Here is a 20,420-nt window from a genome sequence, read left to right as displayed (position 1 = left end):
TTTAATTATTGTTTACAGGCTGCCCAAATTGTATCTTTGTGAATTTTGTCTAAAATATATGAAAAGTAGAACTATTCTGCAGCAGCACATGAAGAAATGTGGTTGGTTCCATCCTCCTGCCAATGAGATTTACAGAAAGAATAATATTTCTGTCTTTGAGGTAAGGTAGATACTTAGTAATTGTCCTCTCATCCATTTCAAAAGTAGGGCCACCTATATTGCATCTGTTGTGCAACTTACTATTGTCTTACTATTTTATGTATCACTAAAATGGAAAAAGTACTAATTATAATTTTTAAAACTTCATTTGAATATAAAATGCCAGTTGATTTTGCATATATTAAGATGTGATAAAAGTACATCTTAGAATCTATGAAATATGGCATTTAAATGAAAGGATTTCTATCACTTAATTAAAAGGAATATCTCATAGAGATCTGTTTAATAGTAAATCTTAACATGATGATGATGATGGTGATGATGTGTGACCTCTGCTCTGTGATTCTCTGTTGCTGTTAGTAGTGCTCTTGATCCTCAGTTCTGTGGGTTTTGTGCCAAGTATTAATTGAGTACTTGCTTATGTGCCCTGTTACTTACTCTAACAGTAAAATTTCAGATTGTCAGGATCCCCTCAGTCTCTCACTTTCTTGGTCCTCCCTAAGACTCTTAAGTGATCAGTAGAGGAGTTCTTTACCTTGGGAGAAGCTGGGGTAGGTGTGGTATATACTGTTTGAAAAGAATATTAAACTACCTGGGTTGTTGAGGAGTTCTGTTAGTATTGCAGACAGTGTCTTGGGAGCTAATGTGGGCATCCATTGGTGTTTTGATAGAAAGCTCTGGCAACTCCATGAACACAGACAAGGCTGCCAGGAGCAAAAGAGCAGAGGGCTCCTGGGCCTGGCCAACCTGGAGCCGCATTTACCACATGATTACTTGAGGAACCTGCTTGGTGCTTCTGCTTGGCAATAGTTAGTACCCCCTTAAGTAGTTTTATCTGGGTTCAAGCCCGATCATGGTAGTCAGATTGCATTGCTTCAGGCAGCTGGCATAGATTAGACTACATAGTTACATCTTATTTTACCTAATAAATGTATTTTAGAAGGGTTGTATTTAGATCTTTTGTTGTGTTAAGTACTTTGAAAACGAAACTTGCTATCCAAAGGATTGCTACAATTCATCTTTTTATTAAAGCAAAAATTGCTCTTTTAAAACCAGATTATCACCTCCTTATCTGGCTGTTCCTGCTTTGTTGATGGTATGGTATTTTATATATTTGGTTGTCTTAAAACAGCAGATACCATAATACCGCCATTTCAAAGGATGGCTTCTAGGTTCCAAAGTGTTCTGATCGTGGACACCTTCTCCTAGTCTGGACTGTGGATATCTAGAGATGCTTTAACTGGTACATATTATTCTAGAACTAAAGAGACCCTCTATTGACTGTTTTGTTCTGTTTATTTCTCTAGGTTGATGGGAATGTGAGTACCATTTATTGTCAAAACCTGTGTCTCTTGGCAAAGTTGTTTCTTGACCACAAAACCCTCTATTACGATGTGGAGCCATTTCTTTTTTATGTACTAACACAGAATGATGTCAAGGGCTGCCACCTTGTTGGCTACTTTTCTAAGGTAAGTATGTCAGCTTAAAGTTTGTTTGAATTTATATAGAAATCTGAAACAATCTTTGCTGGTTCTCACTCGGGGACACGACAAGATGCAGCACCTCCTAGGTGTCATCTAGCTGTTTGGAAAGAATGGAAGGAACATTTGGAAACTTACCAGGTGCTAGAAGGTGCTTAGTAACATTCAACAACCTGTATTCTCCTAGGATTATGGACTGCTGGCAATACTCACGGGGAACGTTTTAAATGGCTTCTCTTCCCATGGTAATAACATGGAACTTGTGAAATAAACAGTCATTAGCTCTCTGAGTTCTGTCTCAGCTTCAATCTTCTCTTCCTAATTTGAACTTTAGGCATAGAAATAAGAGTAAGAAGGCATTTTGATTAAAGGATATTTTCTCCTTTTTTAATCTTCCATTCCCTTAGAGGGAGAAAGTTTATTTTCTAGTCAGAGAACATAAAAGATATACTTTTATTTAAGCAAGCCCATGGTAAAATCCAAGTGTATAAAACAGTTAAGGGGAAGTGCTAGCTTTTTATAAGCATTTATAAGAATTCTTTAGGCTACTTCATTAGTTAGATATGACTTAAAATATATTGACTCATTTATAAAATTATAAAAGTGACTATTTTTTGTAAAGTTAGATACAACTAATAGGACTGCTCTGAGGAGCACCAGAGCAGGAGAGAAAGAAAAGTCTGACATAATTAATGAGTCTTCTCACTTCTAGAGTGGCACACTGATTCATTATTTGTAGCTTTACGGATTGTTTGGGACTCAGATTCCGGTGCTGATCCTTAGGCATTGGCGTGCTGTGTTTGAGTTGCAGATGGTGTTGGATGACATTGTTTTGTTTTATATTTTTACTCTCCTGGGATGGTTGCTTTGTGGGTGATGGCAGTGACTTGACATTATCCTATCTTCTCCCAGTTGGGTAGTTTTTTGTTGATGTACGTTGCTATTCCCAAAGGACCAGGGCTGTGGGTTTTGGCCATTAGTCTTTGTTTCTTAATTCACATTATTATTCACTTTTACCAGCCTGTTTTCAAACTTGACTTGTATTTTCTCCACCAGGAAAAGCACTGCCAACAGAAGTACAATGTTTCCTGTATAATGATTCTTCCTCAATACCAGCGTAAGGGCTATGGCAGGTTTCTCATCGATTTCAGTAAGGATTATATTAATTTCTCTTTGGTCTCTTCCAGTGGACCTTCCGTATATATATATTTAAAGATTTGTAGGTGCTTTGTTGGCTGCTAGTATCTTTTGTCATATTGCTATATGATTCTTTAAAACCTAAAGCCACTGCTGGACACTGTGGCTCATGCCTCTAATCCCAGCACTTTGGGAAACTGGGGTGGGAGGATTGCTTGAGCCCAGTAGTTCAAGACCAGCTTAGGCAACATGGCAAGACCCTGTCTCTACAAAAAATTTAAAAAGTTAGGTGGGCATGATGGCATGCGCCTAGGGTTCCACCTACTCAGGAAGCAGAGGTGAGAGGATCACTTGAGCGCCCAGGAGGTTGAAGCTGCAGTGAGCAATGCTGCCCCTGCATTGCAGGCTCCAGCCTGGGCCACAGAGCAAGACTCTGTCTCAAAATAAAAATGAAAATAAATAAAACCTAAAGCCACACGTTCCTTTTATTTTGGTTGGACACGAATTTTTTTTTTTTTTGAGAGACAGAGTCTTGCTCTGTCGCCCAGGCTGGAGTGCAGTGGCGCGATCTCGGCTCCCTGCAAGCTCTGCCTCCCAGGTTCAGGCCATTCTTCTGCCTCAGCCTCCCGAGTAGCTGGGACTACAGGCACCAGCCACCACACTCGGCTAATCTTTTTGTATTTTTAGTAGAGACGGGTTTCACCGTGTTAGCCAGGATGGTCTCGATCTCCTGACCTCGTGATCCACCCGCCTCGGCCTCCCAAAGTACTGGGATTACAGGCGTGAGCCACTGTGCGTGGCCTTGGACACGAAATATTTTTAACAGCTAATATTGAATAAAATTTTGTGTGATGTATATCACATACCTTTAATTTCCTACTGTTCATTTACAATGGAACTTAGTTTTATGCAGTGATACTAATAATACTAAAAACGTTGTATAACTACTTAGTTATAGCTAATAAGGAAATACTGTGGGCCAGGTGTGGCGGCTCATGCCTGTAATCCTAACACTTTGGGAGGCCAAGGTGGGCAGATCATGAGGTCAGGAGTTTGAGACCAGCCTGCCCAACATGGTGAAACCTCATCTCTACTAAAAATACAAAAAATTAGCTGGGTGTGGTGGTGGGCGCCTGTAATTCCAGCTACTCGGGAGGCTGAGGCAGAAGAATTGCTTGAACCCGGGAGGCGGAGATTGCAGTGAGCCAAGATCACGCCACTGCACTCTAGCCTGGGTGACGAGCGAAACTCCATCTCAAAAAAAAAAAAAGAAAGTACTGTACCTGCCGTATTTTTGTTATCCAGTTATCTGAGAAAATGTGTGCATTTTTTTAGTTAGGCTCTACCCAGTGGTTAAACATCTGCAACACATCTTTAAATATCTGAAGAAGTGAATGATAGAGAAAATTGTTTAATCTGAGTTCAAAAGTGATAGCTCACAGTTCTAAAGAGATCATTGTGGGATCTGTGTAATTTGAGGGAATATTTTACCTCAGATATTGCTATACAATGATATTTAAATGAATATATGCAGAACTAATGGTTCAAACAAAGGATTTTGATTCCAGTCTTGAGATATTAATTATGCCTCTTCTTAGCTTTAGACTGTCCTTCTGTCCATATTTTATTGGAAGCTTGTACTACTGGTTGTTTTACACATTTTCTGGTCTTTTTAGATGAGCAGCAGTAGGGGATGGAACTCAGATTACTTCCTTTAATGTTAATATATTGTTTTGAAATAGGACCATGATTAGACATGTTATATATGCCATTAAACTGCAAAGTTAGGGAAAATATTTTACTTTTGGTGATTGGGGGTGTGTGTGTGTGTGGTATACAAACAGTCCGTGCAATAACAGTATTGTTTGTATTTACTTTTCCTAATGTAATATATGTTTCCAAATTAACATTCTTAGACTGCTTTTACGTTTTCTTTTAATGACAGTAAAAATACCTTTCTCTGCCATCTCCATTTTGGATGCTTTTCCTTAGAAGTTAGGCCTTTGTTTTTCAGTTCTTGAGAGTTGTGCACTGTAGAGGACAGTCCACAGTTCCACACTTATATTGGCCGTCCTGCTTGCCTAGAGTTAGAATGATAGGTAATTGTGAGGAGTTTCGGTTGAAGTGAAAGATTGTCATCTAATTCACTGACAGAACTACAATTTTAATAGGATTATGTGAAAATGAAGGCATTCTTTTGTACTTCTCAGTTCAGATACAGCAGTTGCCACCTAGTGGTCCAAATAAAGCCTGCAAGGCTTGTTTTCCCCAGGACGTTGAACGAAACTGTTAAAGAGAGTCCTGATTTTTAACACTTTGAATATTTTAACAAGGTGATTGATATTAACTGTAGACATAATAATAGTCTTCTATATATATAAATTATGTATTCTTTCTGCAGATTTGAAGTAGTTTTGCAATTTGTTGCTCTCTTTTTTTTTGGAAGGAATTTACCTTTGGAGTTTGTTGTAGAAGAGGGGATTGTTATTTTGGTGAATCCAGTTTTTCAGTCGCTGACCTAGTTCTGATTTGAGTTATTTGTAATTCTTTAGGTTATTTGTTATCAAAGCGTGAAGGCCAAGCAGGGTCTCCAGAGAAACCGTTATCCGATCTGGGTCGTCTTTCCTACATGGCATATTGGAAAAGTGTAATATTGGAGTGCCTTTATCACCAAAATGACAAGCAGATCAGCATTAAGAAGTTAAGCAAGTTGACTGGAATCTGCCCTCAAGACATCACTTCCACACTCCACCACCTACGAATGCTGGACTTCCGTAGTGACCAGTGAGTATCACATCTTTTTGTATACCTTTGAAAGATAATTAGGTTGAAGTTTTTTGGATCAGCCAGTCAGATTATTGATGAAAGGGCATTAACTAATATAAATGATATACTTGGTGATAATGAGATAATCATTTTCCTTTCTAGGATATTTTATTTGATTGACTATATAGTCTATATATATGCTTTTTAAACTGAACTGTTTTTCTGATACTCCTCCTAATTTTTGGACCTAAGCTACTGAATCTTTCATCTTCTAGTATTGGGAGCTCTTTCACAATACAAGAAGTAACCACTCTAGAAACAGAGTCATTAAATAAAATGCCCATGTTAAATTTTCATATAAATGGCACAGAGTGAATATAGATTGAAAGGAAGAACAGACAGTTCACCCGTCACTAAAGTGGTCAGAAAAAGGTCACAAAGAAAGGAGGCATTTGAGCCAAATAAATGGAGAATAGGAAAGAGAGTGCAGAAGAGCAGCAGAACTTCTGGAGCGGGATGTGTGAGACAGCAGGCAGTGAAAAAACAGCCTGCGGCCATGGTAGAGAGCGAAGCGTTTGTCCTGCTTCACACTCCTGGCCGTCTCATGTGGTGGCACATTTCTGCGTTCCATCTTCCCAGGCAGGCTATCTTTGCAGCACCTATCATCTTCTTACATGCTTCACCAGGGGTCTTATCTCCACATTCATTTTTATGTACACCTGGTACATTGTTGATTGCTATAAACTTTTCTCTGGTTCCAGATTTGTGATTATCCGCCGGGAAAAACTTATCCAGGATCACATGGCAAAGCTTCAGCTGAATTTGCGACCTGTAGATGTAGATCCAGAATGTTTGCGCTGGACTCCAGTCATAGTGTCCAACTCTGTGGTCTCTGAGGAGGAAGAAGAGGAGGCTGAGGAAGGAGAAAACGAAGAGCCACAGTGCCAGGAAAGAGAATTAGAGATCAGTGTAAGGGCATGAATAGTCTCTGTTTTTGATGACAGAAGATATATTTTTGATTTCATGAGTATTTATGATAATGTATTATGATCATCTTTCACAGAAAAGTAAATTCACATTAGAATGTCAAGAGTTTTATTTCAATGGTAGAGATTTCAGGAAGACTGGGCCTGGTTTACTTAAGTATTTTTAAGCCTTGGACAATTAGGAGGAGACCATCAAATTTCTTATAATGTGTTACTTGTGAGAAAAATATTTCTTACCAGGGTGCCAAGAAGTAGCTCAGTTTTAAGCTGGATAGTAGTTGAGAAATCTGAATTGAATCCAAATCTGACAGTTTTTAAAAATGAGATGGAGGTTGGGTGTGGTGGTTCATGCCTGTAATCTCAGCTCTTTAGGAGGCCCAGGCAGGAGGATTGCTTGAGACTAGAGAGTTCAGGACAACCAGGGAAATATAGTGAGACCCCATCTCTACAAAAAAAAAACCAACAACAAAATGAAATGGAGATACATTTTCCTTAAATAGAATATTAAGTAACTATTGTAAACTTGTGTATGTTTTCTAATGGGGCACCAAAACATCCTGTGGACACACAGATCTCTTTAGCCGTTAAAGGGTTGCTGGTGAACTGTAGTTAGTGCATGTGTCATTGTCAGTATTTTTCTTCATGTGATGCATACTTTTATAGCTCTTTTTTTTTAAGCAGTGCTTCATCCTTTCAACACCGGTATCCTTCTTTAATAAACGTAAAAAATCCCATGCCCCTCTTTAGTGCAGTTTAATTTTCAAAATGAAATGATTCAGAATAAAAGTAAATTTAAAAACGACATAAACTTTCTTTCATATTTCTCAAATGCCTCCTTCCTCTTGCCCATGTCTCAAGATCCTGTCTCCTCCACCGTTTACAAATTTTTATTTCTGAGAAATTTTATTAAACAATCTCATTTAACATGTAAAAGAACAATAGTATTCCCTTTGCTTATTGAGAGTGCTACTGCAGAAAGATTCAGAATACAGGCTCTGGAGTCAGACTGCCAGGCTTTCTATCCCAGCATCTTCTCTTGCTCTTGCGTGACCTGGGGCGGATTACTTAAATTTTTTTCTACCCCACACGCCTCATTTGTAAAGTGGAGTTGTAGTGGTAATACTTCATACGATTGTTGGGGAGATTAAATAAATAATGCACATACAGAATTTAAAGCAGTGCTGAAACAGGAAATATCCATGTTAAATAATTGATCATTTTCTTTTTAAAGCTTGGTTTCCTTTTCTTCTGTCAGTACTTAAAAGGTCAGAATAGGTAAATGTAAGCAAACAAGACTGAAAAATTAACCAGCATTGTTTTATTTTCTAAAATCAGGTGGGAAGGTCTGTGTCTCATGAGAACAAAGAACAAGATTCTTATTCAGTAGAAAATGAAAAGAAACCAGAAGTTATGGCTCCAGTCAGTTCTACACGTTTGAGCAAACAAGTCCTTCCTCGTGATAGTCTTCCTGCGAATAGCCAGCCATCTCGGAGGGGCCGCTGGGGGAGGAAGAACAGAAAAACCCAGGAACGTTTTGGTGATAAAGATTCTAAACTGCTCTTGGAAGAGACGTCTTCAGCTCCTCAGGAACAATATGGAGAATGTGGGGAGAAATCAGAAGCCACCCAGGAACAATACACTGAAAGTGAAGAACAGCTGGTGGCTTCTGAGGAGCAGCCAAGCCAGGACGGGAAACCTGACCTTCCCAAGAGAAGACTCAGTGAGGGGGTTGAGCCCTGGCGAGGACAGCTCAAGAAAAGCCCTGAGGCTCTGAAGTGCAGATTAACAGAAGGAAATGAGAGGCTGCCCCGCCGCTACAGTGAGGGTGACAGGGCTGTCCTCAGGGGCTTCAGTGAGAGCAGCGAGGAGGAGGAGGAGGAGGAGCCGGAAAGCCCTCGGTCAAGCTCGCCACCAATTCTCACAAAGCCCACGCTGAAGCGAAAGGTAATGCATTTCTTTCCAGGTCTTTTCTTCCTCCAATTCCAGTTTATCTTACAGCTTTTCATTTTAGCTTACAGTTCTGAAAGAGTAGAAGTTAGAAGTTCCTAGTGCATTGCTTTATAAACCTTAAGCCTCTGTATATTGTAGCTTAAGATCTTCCCAGTGAATATTTGAGATGTGTGTGTGTTTGACTTCTTTGATTCATGGGAATTCACTTAGAAATCATAAGCTTATTTAAGGGCTTCACCTCCTGGGATGCAAACAAACTTTTTTTTAGCTTACTGGTTTGATGTTCAAATCATGACTTTTAGGGGCCTTAAACATATTTTTAAAGTATGTACAGATTAGAAGTGTTTACATTAGAAAAGGAGGCCAAAATATTACATAATTAATTGGAAAGTGAACATAGTGCTGCCCTATATTTTGGGGTACTCAATACAGTAGCTCATCTTGGGTGCTGTTGTTTTCTCTTTACTCTCCCCACTTCTCACACATCCCTCCAGTGGTTTAACATGGTCTCTCTTGTTTTAAAAATATTTTCTAAACTATATTCCATCATAATGATAGCCAATTAGTTATTAAATAATGTACGATGGTGATAATGAATTCTGTTAAGCCGTTTACCAGAAACATCCCAAGCTATTGAGTGGATTTTAAGCATTTTCAGGAGGCAGCCAGACTGAAGCGAGGCCGCTCTCTGAAGGAACCACTCAGCCAGCTTCCAGCCAAAGCAGCACAATCGTTCCTTTCCTTACAGGGTCTTAAAAAGCAAGACAGGATCTTTTTTGTTGTTGTTGTTTTTTGTTTTAAGAATAATATCTTTAGAGCAGTTTTAAATTTACAGAATTAATGCGAAGAAAGTACAGAGAGTTCTCGCATACCCCAGCCAGTTTCCTCTATTATTAATCCCTTGCGTTGGTGTGGTACATCTATCACAGTTACTGAACCAGTGTAGATACATCGGTAACTACAGTTCATACTTTATTCAGATTTCCATAGTTTTCCCTAACGTCCATTTTCTGTTCCAGGATCCTACCCAGCATATCGCATTACATTCAGTAGTCATGTGTCTTTAGGTTCCTCTTGGCTGTGGTAGTTTCTCAGAATTTCCTTAGTTTCCGATGGCCTTCACAGTTTTGAGAATGACTGGTCAGGTGTTTTGTAGATGATCCCTCGTGATATTAGAATGGGGTAATATATTCTTGAGAGGAAGACCATAGAGGTAAAGTGCCATTCTCATCACATAATTAAAGGGTACCTGTCGGCATATATCTATCAGTATGTATAGGGAAGCTGGGCATAGTGGTCACTCTTGTAATCCTAGCTACTTGGGAGGCTGAGGCGGGAGGATCACTTGAGCTGGAGGCTGTAGTGCACAATGATTGTACCTGTAAATAGCCACTGTAGTCCAATCTGCGTGACATAGCAAGACCCCGTCTGTAAAAATAAAGAGAAACAAATATCAAATATGAGGGTATTATCAATATGATTTTTCCCTGTTGAAGTTAACTTTGATGACCTGGCTTAAGATATTGTTTGTCAGGTTTCTACTTCTCTTTTCCCTTTACTGGAAGGAAGTCACTGTGCATAGCCACACTTAAGATTTCTACCCCCTCAGAGTGGAGGCTCAGCATAAATTATTTGAATTTCTGCTTGGGAGATTTGTCCTTTCTCCCTCATCTGTTTATTTATCCAAGCATTTATTTATATCATTATTGGCCCAGATATTTACGTGATACTTCAGTTTATAATCCAATGCTACTGCTTTTTAAAATTTGTTGCTCAAATTGTTCCAGTTTTGACCATTAGGAGCTCTTTCTTTCAGTTTCTCTCTTGGGCTGCTGCTGCTTCCCCCCCCCGATGGGGTCTTACTCTGTCACCTGGGCTGGAGTGCAGCAGCATGATCTCAGCTCACTGCAACCTCCACCTCCTGGGATGCAAGCAATGCTCCCACCTCAGCCTCTTGAATAACTTGGACTACTGGCATGTTCCATCACACCTGGCTAATTTTTTGTACTTTTGATAGAGACAGGGTCTTGCTATGTTGCCCAAGCTGGTCTTGAACTCCTGAGCTCAGGCAGTCCACCTGCCTTGGCCTCCAAGGTGCTGGGATTACAGGTGTGAGCCACTGCGCCTGGCCTCCTGTATTTAACGTATATGCTGTTGTGTCATTGTGGGGTCTTTTTGTTTGTTTTTAAGCATTTCCTTTCTGGCACTACAAGATGCTTCAAGTTCATCTTGTATATTTCATGCCCTAGTCCTAGAATCAGCCTTTTCTCCAAGAACCAGGGCCATTTTTAAACTAATTTGAAAATTACATTCTCGATTGGGACTATTAAGTTTGAAGTAGAGAAAAGTTGAACATTGACTAACTGCTGTTCATTGCATGATCATGAAGAATAGATCTTTGTCATCCTAGCACTTATATTGCCAATTTATGAAAAAAACAAATCATGTTAAAAAAAGAAAAAGAACAGGCAGTAAGCTCACATGCAAAGTAATTTTGAAGTTAATGAATAAATGCTTTGACTGGATGTGTGAACTTAAGCAAGTCCTATAGCCTCTCTGACATCTATAGAATGAAGGGATTGGATTAGATAATCTCTGGGGCATCATCTCTTATTTTGTGATATTAGTTGTATAATTTTAGCTATTTGGTCAGTCCAGTGCAAAGTTGTGCTCAATGTGCCCAAATTTCAGTAACAGATTTATTTTACTTTTGAAATATTTCACTAACACCGAGTAAATACATTTCAGCCCATATTTCTACATTCCACAGCTTTTTATGAGTAGTTCATGAAAATGGCATACAACTTTACTGATAGTTCTGCAAACCTTCACAGTAGTGCTATAAGACAAAGTGTTTTTATTTCTCTTTTGCTCTTAAGTTGGAAAAGTTAAGGGATTAGCCTCTGGGTCATTTCAGTATTAAAAGAGGCAACTCTCTAGGGTGCTAAATTTAACTGAACTATTAAGAGAATTATAATGTCTGCTATTTGGAGATGGCTGCCTATTCTTTTACAAAGTTGTGTTCAATTGGCCTAACACCTTTGTATTTATAATAAGTATATTATCTTACTCTATAGTATTTTGAAATAATATTCAAAATATTTTTTGGCAAACAACATCCTCATTTTATATGTGCTAATTCTATTTGGTTTTAAAACTGTTTTTGTGTTATTGGTAGAAAAGATAGTGTTCATAACTGTAAATAACTTGCTTTCTCTATTAAACAGAAACCATTTCTCCACCGAAGGAGGAGAGTCCGAAAGCGCAAACACCACAATAGCAGTGTAGTCACGGAAACTATTTCTGAGACCACTGAAGTGTTAGATGAACCTTTTGAAGATTCTGACTCCGAAAGGCCAATGCCAAGATTAGAACCCACGTTTGAGATTGATGAAGAAGAGGAGGAAGAGGATGAAAATGAACTTTTCCCTAGAGAATACTTCCATCGTTTGTCTTCGCAGGATGTACTCAGGTGTCAGTCCTCTTCTAAGAGGAAGTGTAAAGATGAAGAAGAAGATGAAGAGTCAGATGATGCTGATGGTATGTTTTACAGAACTCACTTACTGTGGTTTATTGTCTTCAGATATACAGCAGTAGCAGTGATAGACCCTTCAGTAAAAAGGCTGAAAAATGAACACAACCCACTAAGCAAGAAAAGGAACGTTTGGCAATCTCTAAAAAATTGTATCAAGTATATCCATCTTGATTTTTAAATGTGTTTTCCCTTCAACTCAGAACCTCTATTAATTTGCCTCTGCAGAAAATATCTTACTATTAGGCAACTGTTCTTTTTTGCCCAATCCTTTCTAAGCCTTTATCAGAATCTTTAGTTAATGGGAGAGTTGGACTTAGCATCAGGAAGATGTAATAATCCTTCACTAGAATGTGCATTCTCTAGACTTAGTCCGTTTTGCTCATTGCTGTATGCTGAGTGCTCAAGCCAGGCGCTCAGTAAGTAGTGTTAAATGAGTGAATGCTAAGAAGACAATTCTCCAGAAAGAGCAGATTCATGTAAATCGGAACTTGTGTCAGATCTGTTCAGGAGGCTTTCCTGAATTGTATCTCTAATGTGTCTTACCCAACTAGTAGTAAATTTCTCACAAATGGTAACAATAACTCAAAATAAATTTTATAGTATAGATACAAATCCAACTATTTACTTGTAAAGCAGCCTAGTTGTCATTTCTTCTCTAGAAATACTGAAACTAGGTCTCATATATATGAGCCAGGTCAGAAACAAGTCTTTTTCACCCTAGCCTAAAGTTTTGCCAGTGTATCATGTGGCCTGCATCTGCAGTGTGTTTATCTCGCATGGGCTCAGAATGAGCATTTTTACTTTGTTGGGCAAATTTGAAGAAAGCTACTTGTCCAATCTTGGTACATAAACCTTTAGCTTTTATGCATTAACTGGTTGAGCTTTTTAATTCTTTTAAAAATTCAGTCAGTTTCAAGTTTAGAAGATAAACTTGGATTTTCTCCATTCTCATATTTTCTATATAACAAATACTTTTTTATTTTTTATTTTTTTTGAGATGGAGTCTCCCTCTGTCACCCAGGCTGGAGTGCAGTGGCACAGTCTCAGCTCACTGCAACCTCTATCTCCGGGTTCAAGCGATTTTCGTGCCTCAGCCTCCCAAGTAGTTGGGATTATAGGTGCACACCACCATGCCCGGCTAGTTTTTGTATTTTTAGTAGAGACGGGGTTTCACCATGTTGGCCAGGCTGGTGTCAAACTCCTGACCTCAAGTGATCCGCCTGCCTCGGACTCCCAAAGTGCTGGGATTACAGGTTTGAGCCACCCTGCCTGGCCAGCAAATATTTTTAATATAGTGATAAGATGAATGTGTTCTTTGCTCTATCATGAATGATTCTACAAAGTTTAACTTGCTATATTTTGAAATAACATAACTAGGAAACTAAAAATTTATTTTGTAAATTTGGCACTTTATATTCTGTCTTAGATCATTGTACACTAAAATAGTACCCCTGATTAAGTTCCCATTGACTTAGATTTTGCTGATGCAGCCATTTCCTTTGTTGACTTTCAAGTTACTACTACTAACTGTGTCTTTTTAGCCGTGCCCCCACCGCATCATGTTTTTGTCTTGGTATTCTTATTCTTTAAAAATTAATAGGGAATGTGAGTGTACTTAATGCTACTGAACTTACACTTAGAAATGGTTAAAATTTTAAGTTTTATGTTATGTATAGTTTACCATAGTTTTTTTAAAATGCTAATAATATAAAATTTATTTCTAATGAATGTAATTGGTGCTTTAATTTTTTCTTGTCTGTCTAAGTCTAAATGTCAGTTTTTGTCTAGGACTAAATAAATGCTTTGCAGCTATTCCCACACAAACACAACATTAACTGAACAACTGTTCACATATGATGGCTCAGTCATGGCCTAGAGTAATTGGCTCATCATACTACCTGAAGTGATGATTTGTGGAAACTAAGAAAATCAGAGAGATAACATAAATCACAAGCAGAAAAAAAAAAGAGGAAATAAGCTAATTTGTAACTTAGTAGAGACAACTTGATAAAAGTACTGCTTACTACTTATTTGCCTCTTTATAAAGTTCATCTCCATTTTACAGATGATGAAACCGAAATGTAGAGTAACTTCCCACAGCCATGCAGCTAATGATGATAGTCTTGAATTGGTTCTAACTAGTGTCTGATAACATAATGTTGACCAGGATTCTTTCATAGTTCTGCCAATTCACTTTGTGACTTAGAATATGTCACTAATTAGTTTTATCCTCTAGGTTCTTAACTTTAAAATGAAGACAATCAGGAGTTTATAAAAGTAACGATTAATAAAGTCATTTCTATTGTATATGCTAGTCTTAGAAGAAGGAACTAGAAAAATGTAAGACCTTGTAACCTGTCTTTATTTTTTTTTCCTTCCTGTATAGACACTCCTATCCTAAAGCCAGTATCTCTTTTGCGAAAACGTGATGTGAAGAATTCTCCTCTTGAGCCAGATACATCCACACCTTTGAAAAAGAAAAAGGGATGGCCCAAAGGCAAGAGCCGCAAACCAATCCACTGGAAGAAAAGACCTGGTCGAAAACCAGGATTTAAGTTGAGTCGGGAAATCATGCCAGTTTCTACTCAAGCATGCATCATTGAACCCATCGTTTCCATTCCTAAAGCTGGACGTAAACCCAAGATCCAGGAGAGTGAAGAAACTGTTGAGGCAAAAGAAGACATGCCCCTACCTGAGCAGAGGAAGGAGGAGGAGGAGATGCAAGCAGAGGCAGAAGAGGCTGAAGAGGGTGAGGAAGAGGATGCAGTCAGCAGTGAAGTCCCAGCAGCCTCTCCAGCAGACAGCAGCAATAGTCCTGAGACCGAAACCAAGGAGCCCGAGGTGGAGGAGGAAGAAGAGAAGCCCCGTGTCTCAGAGGAGCAGAGGCAGTCAGAGGAGGAGCAGCAGGAATTAGAGGAGCCAGAGCCAGAGGATGAGGAAGATGCAGCTGCCGAGACTGCCCAGAATGATGACCATGATGCTGATGATGAGGATGATGGCCACCTGGAGTCCACAAAGAAAAAGGAGCTAGAGGAACAGCCCACAAGGGAAGATGTCAAGGAGGAGCCTGGTGTTCAAGAGTCTTTTTTAGATGCTAATATGCAGAAGAGTAGGGAAAAGATAAAGGATAAAGAGGAAACCGAACTGGATTCCGAAGAGGAACAGCCTTCCCATGACACGTCCGTGGTGTCAGAGCAGATGCCTGGGTCTGAGGACGACCACGAAGAAGACTCCCACACTAAGGAAGAGTTAATTGAATTAAAAGAGGAGGAAGAGATTCCTCATAGTGAACTGGATCTGGAAACTGTACAGGCAGTGCAGTCTTTGACTCAAGAAGAAAGCAATGAGCATGAGGGTGCCTACCAGGACTGTGAGGAAACTCTCGCGGCGTGTCAGACTCTGCAGAGTTACACCCAGGCTGACGAGGACCCTCAGATGTCCATGGTTGAAGACTGTCATGCGTCAGAACATAATAGCCCTATCTCCTCTGTTCAGTCTCACCCCAGCCAGTCAGTCCGTTCGGTCAGCAGTCCCAACGTGCCTGCCCTTGAGAGTGGCTACACCCAGATCAGCCCAGAACAAGGATCCCTGTCCGCACCCTCTATGCAGAACATGGAGACCAGCCCCATGATGGATGTGCCTTCCGTATCAGACCACTCTCAGCAGGTGGTGGACAGCGGCTTCAGTGACCTGGGCAGCATTGAGAGCACCACTGAAAACTATGAGAACCCGAGCAGTTACGACTCCACGATGGGCGGCAGCATCTGTGGGAACAGCTCTTCCCAGAGCAGCTGCTCCTACGGTGGACTGTCGTCCTCTAGCAGCCTCACCCAGAGCAGCTGTGTGGTCACTCAGCAGATGGCCAGCATGGGCAGCAGCTGCAGCATGATGCAGCAGAGCAGCGTCCAGCCTGCTGCCAACTGCAGCATCAAGTCACCTCAGAGCTGCGTGGTGGAGAGGCCTCCCAGTAACCAGCAGCAGCAGCCGCCACCACCGCCTCCACAGCAGCCGCAGCCGCCGCCGCCACAACCACAACCAGCACCACAGCCTCCACCACCCCAGCAGCAGCCGCAGCAGCAGCCACAGCCTCAGCCCCAGCAGCCTCCACCCCCACCCCCTCCCCAGCAGCAGCCCCCGCTGTCACAGTGTAGTATGAATAACAGTTTCACCCCAGCTCCTATGATCATGGAGATACCAGAATCTGGAAGCACTGGGAACATAAGTATCTATGAGAGGATTCCAGGGGATTTTGGTGCCAGCAGCTACTCTCAACCATCAGCCACCTTCAGCCTAGCCAAGCTGCAGCAGCTGACCAACACCATTATGGACCCTCATGCCATGCCTTATAGCCATTCTCCTGCTGTGACTTCCTATGCAACCAGTGTTTCTCTGTCCAATACAGGACTGGCTCAGCTGGCTCCATCTCATCCCTTAGCTGGGACTCCTCAAGCACAAGCCACCATGACGCCACCCCCAAACTTGGCATCCACTACCATGAACCTCACGTCTCCTCTGCTTCAGTGCAACATGTCTGCCACCAACATTGGCATTCCTCACACGCAGAGATTGCAAGGGCAAATGCCAGTGAAGGGGCACATTTCCATCCGCTCCAAGTCTGCGCCACTGCCCTCTGCGGCTGCTCACCAGCAGCAGCTGTATGGCCGTAGCCCATCAGCAGTTGCCATGCAGGCTGGCCCTCGTGCACTAGCTGTTCAGCGTGGCATGAACATGGGGGTTAATCTGATGCCTACTCCCACCTATAATGTCAATTCCATGAATATGAACACCTTGAATGCCATGAACAGCTATCGAATGACACAGCCCATGATGAACAGCAGTTACCATAGTAACCCTGCCTACATGAACCAGACAGCACAGTATCCTATGCAGATGCAGATGGGAATGATGGGGAGCCAGGCCTATACCCAGCAGCCTATGCAGCCTAACCCTCATGGGAACATGATGTACACAGGCCCCTCCCATCACAGCTACATGAACGCTGCTGGCGTGCCCAAGCAGTCACTCAACGGACCTTACATGAGAAGATGAGCAAGATGAACTTGCAATCAAAAACTTAAATATATATAAATAAAGGAACCTTTTATACTGACAAACCAGAGAAAAATGGACCTTTTTCCAGTTAAAATATTGCTGTAGATTTAGAGGAATTTTTCTTTGGTTTATTTTATTTTTTAGAAAACCTGATCTCTTTTGTTGGGTTCATTTTGTTCTGGGTTTTGGTTTTCTTCACAATCTTGAACATTTTACAGTAGAACTCATCTAAAAATGGATTTGGGGATGGGGAAACATGCACAAAGTCTTTTCATAATTAAAAAGAGCCTTACTTTCTTTACATACCACATGGACAGAATTTGTGTAAAAGTGAATTATCTTTATTTTAAAATGTATGTTTCCCCTCACTGTTTGCAGCTCCCAATGTTGTCATTTTTAAATGTTATATACATCTCAAGGGTTAACCAGACCTTTTCCTCCAAACCCAACCTTTCATTTCCTACTTCATTCCAGCAGGAGGCACTTAGGGGAGACTCGGACGGGGACATGGAGAACAACCCAAGCTCCTTAAACTTATTGTTAATATTATTATTATTATTATTAATAAAGTGAGGCAGGAAAATGCTTCTCCTTTTAAAATCCCCTCCACTCCTCACACACACACACCTCTTGAAACCCTTCCCCAAGAATGTTTCTTTATAGACAGACTTCATTGAAATCTTTGTTGTTCTTGAATCAAGTGTAATATAATTTTTTTTCTTCTTTTTTAAGATATTCCCACTCAGCACTCAGAGACACAAGAATACTGTAAGTCTCAATTAACAGCAGAATCTCAGAGAAAAGCTGTTTGCAATCCAAATCCAGCCTTTGGAGGAATAGAGATGGTCAATTAACAATCAAAAAGAGATTAACCTCTTGTTTTTTTACCACCTGGTGAATCAGCCATAACGCACACACGCCACCCAGCCTCTTGTTTCTAGTATGTACTTTGAAATGCTGAGGGTCTTGATGCTTGAGCCTTTGATAAAACTCAAATAGCAGTCCCCAGTGATTTGCCTCTTAGGTTCTTTCTTAAATTGTTGGTGGATGACTGTACATTTTAGTGATTTGAAAAATAACTGACAAACCATTGAAACTTTATTTTATGTTGGAAGAGATGGCGCAGATGTGTGTCGGAAGGGAGATCATGGTGTGAGTTTCATAGCTATTTAAATGATACATACCTCTAGTTTTTGTTTGTCTTTTGAGATCCTGAGTTCATCCCCTGTGAATCAGAGTGCACAAGCACCTCTCCTGTGAGTGGCTAATGAGAAGAGGGACAGACCGACCACCAGCACAGTAGGGCAGATCTGGACAGCAGGATGTTATAACGCAAGTTCATGTGTTGCTCCCAACTCCATTCTCTTTTCTCTCGTGCAACCAGTTTGCCCATTCTCTTCCTATTACTTGCTCCAGGGATAGGTTAGGAAAAAAAAAAAAAAAAATATATATATATATATATATATATATATATATACACACACACACACACACACATATATATATATATTCCATCATTAGAAGATGGAAACTATTATACCACTTGGTATGTGCAGTCAAATATCCAAAAGGGGGAAGTACTGCTTAGAGAAATATCTGTAAGCATTAAATTCTCTCCTTTATTTGTACATTTTATATAGATAAATTTTTAAAGTACTAATTAGGCATTAACTTTTTTCAAATGCACAGGTTTGTTGGTTTTTTTTATACACTTTAATTGACTTTCTCAAGCGTGCTAGGTAGAAACAGGCAGAATTCCACATCTTCCCGCTCTCAGCTCTGAGCATGTGCAAGGCTGTGTAGGACCCAGTTTCTCTGTATATACTATTCCAGTTCCCAGTCATCTATGTAGAAAGTGCACTGTGCTGCCATCGCCCTACATCTTCAGCTGTGTCATTGCTTCCTGGTTGGGGTGGGGACGGGGTGGGTCGGGAGGGAGGTATATTGGGAGGAGGGTGGGTCAAGGCAGAAGGAGAAGCTGTTGAAATGAGGGCCGTGAATTCAGTTTCTGTTGGTTTGCGGTTGTGTTTGGTTTTGTTTGTTTCTTTATAAAAAATTCAATCGGGCAGCTCCCTTTTCCACAAGCCTCTTTGTGACTGTAGAACTATTGTAGAAAAAAAAGTTCTTTTCTATATTATAAAAGAAATTATCCAACACAGTAATATTGGTACCTGTCATTTTTTCACTTCTGTTTAAAAAAAATGTATTTTTAGCAAGATAACTTGGGTAATCTTCTAAAAAAGAAATTTAAAAACTCACTGTTAGTGACTTTGATGCCTTTTAAAATAAGAGCTTTTTCATTTCATTCCATCTTTAAAATTTTTTATCTTTGTTGTAGAATATTAAAAACTATTTTAAGAAAGATAAAAATTCTCTTTAAAGAGATCTCTAGCGTGTGTGAATAGAGCTCCAGATGCCTCTAAAAGCCGCATGTACAAAGGAAGCTACGTCTATCCTGTCTGTTTATATTTGCTTTTCCTGTTTTGTAACCTCTTTGTACTTTGTTCATGGTGACTTGTAAGCTAAGGGGAAGGGATGCCTAGATGCCTTTGTATCTCTCCATGTCACGCGCTCCTGGGCCAGCCGGCCTCCCTTCCTCTCCTTGTATGTAATATCTTTTTTTCCCCTTTCTAGCAAGTACTTTCAAAAGAACTCTGTACATTTTAACATAAAAAATAAATTATGTTGAGCCATTTTGGATGTCTGTCTTGCATGTGGAATTTTTCTCCCTTCCCAGTATGTCAGAACTCTTCAATTCTTGTTCTACACCCAGAGACCTATAAACATTAGTCTTTTCATTTTCCTCTTTATTATAGAAGTACAGGTCCATGGCCTTTGCTTTGAAATTCCAGTTTTCATTTATGTCTGTGTTTAAATGCCAACAATATGGATGGGTTTTCCATTTCCAAGGAACATGGCACAGTAATCCTTCTTTGGATTTTGTAGGGGCATTCATATGAAAACCTTCTAAAGGGATTTTAATTCCCGTCCCCCCAACTCCCCTAAAAAAAAGCAATTGCAATAACAAGTATCTTCTAGACTTGTGATAAATGGGAGGAGTAATTTTTATAGATCTTATTTTATAATATAACAGTATTTTTAAAGGAAAGCGTTGTGGGGTTTTTTTCCTCATTTCATTTTACCTAATTGGGTAATCTAGGAAGATTTGTCATTCTCCTTTTGCCAGAATTCAAGGCCCTGAATGCTGATTACTTTTTGGTGGTCTCTTGGGTTGTGTTTGCCTCTCATCATTTAGAATTGTGGACAGGAGGCAGAGTCCAGAAAATTAGATTTCACTTTGGGAAATGGCCTTAGTTTCTGGTGGTAGGCAGTGAGGCAGGTTCAAGTTTTAGC

At 40.1% G+C, this 20,420-nt stretch overlaps 1 protein-coding gene across 5 annotated transcripts in view; it reads left to right on the top strand.

The window, feature by feature from the left end:
* Positions 1-19,761, top strand: part of KAT6A (lysine acetyltransferase 6A) — a 120,772-nt gene extending 101,011 nt beyond the window's left edge. For all 5 annotated transcript variants that reach the window (XM_063726414.1, XM_024251163.3, XM_054561516.2 and 2 more), the window contains 8 exons: positions 19-160; positions 1,467-1,628; positions 2,697-2,790; positions 5,330-5,561; positions 6,305-6,512; positions 7,865-8,473; positions 11,707-12,019; positions 14,401-19,761. In XM_063726414.1, the coding sequence (XP_063582484.1) occupies positions 19-160; positions 1,467-1,628; positions 2,697-2,790; positions 5,330-5,561; positions 6,305-6,512; positions 7,865-8,473; positions 11,707-12,019; positions 14,401-17,063 (4,423 nt within the window). In that variant the 3' untranslated portion in view covers positions 17,064-19,761. The remainder of the gene's footprint in view (positions 1-18; positions 161-1,466; positions 1,629-2,696; positions 2,791-5,329; positions 5,562-6,304; positions 6,513-7,864; positions 8,474-11,706; positions 12,020-14,400) is intronic.
* The last annotated feature ends 659 nt before the right edge of the window (positions 19,762-20,420 follow it).

Source organism: Pongo abelii, chromosome 7, assembly GCF_028885655.2.
Source record: "Pongo abelii isolate AG06213 chromosome 7, NHGRI_mPonAbe1-v2.0_pri, whole genome shotgun sequence".
Lineage (NCBI taxonomy): Eukaryota > Metazoa > Chordata > Mammalia > Primates > Hominidae > Pongo > Pongo abelii.
This window is presented reverse-complemented; position numbering and strand designations above follow the sequence as displayed.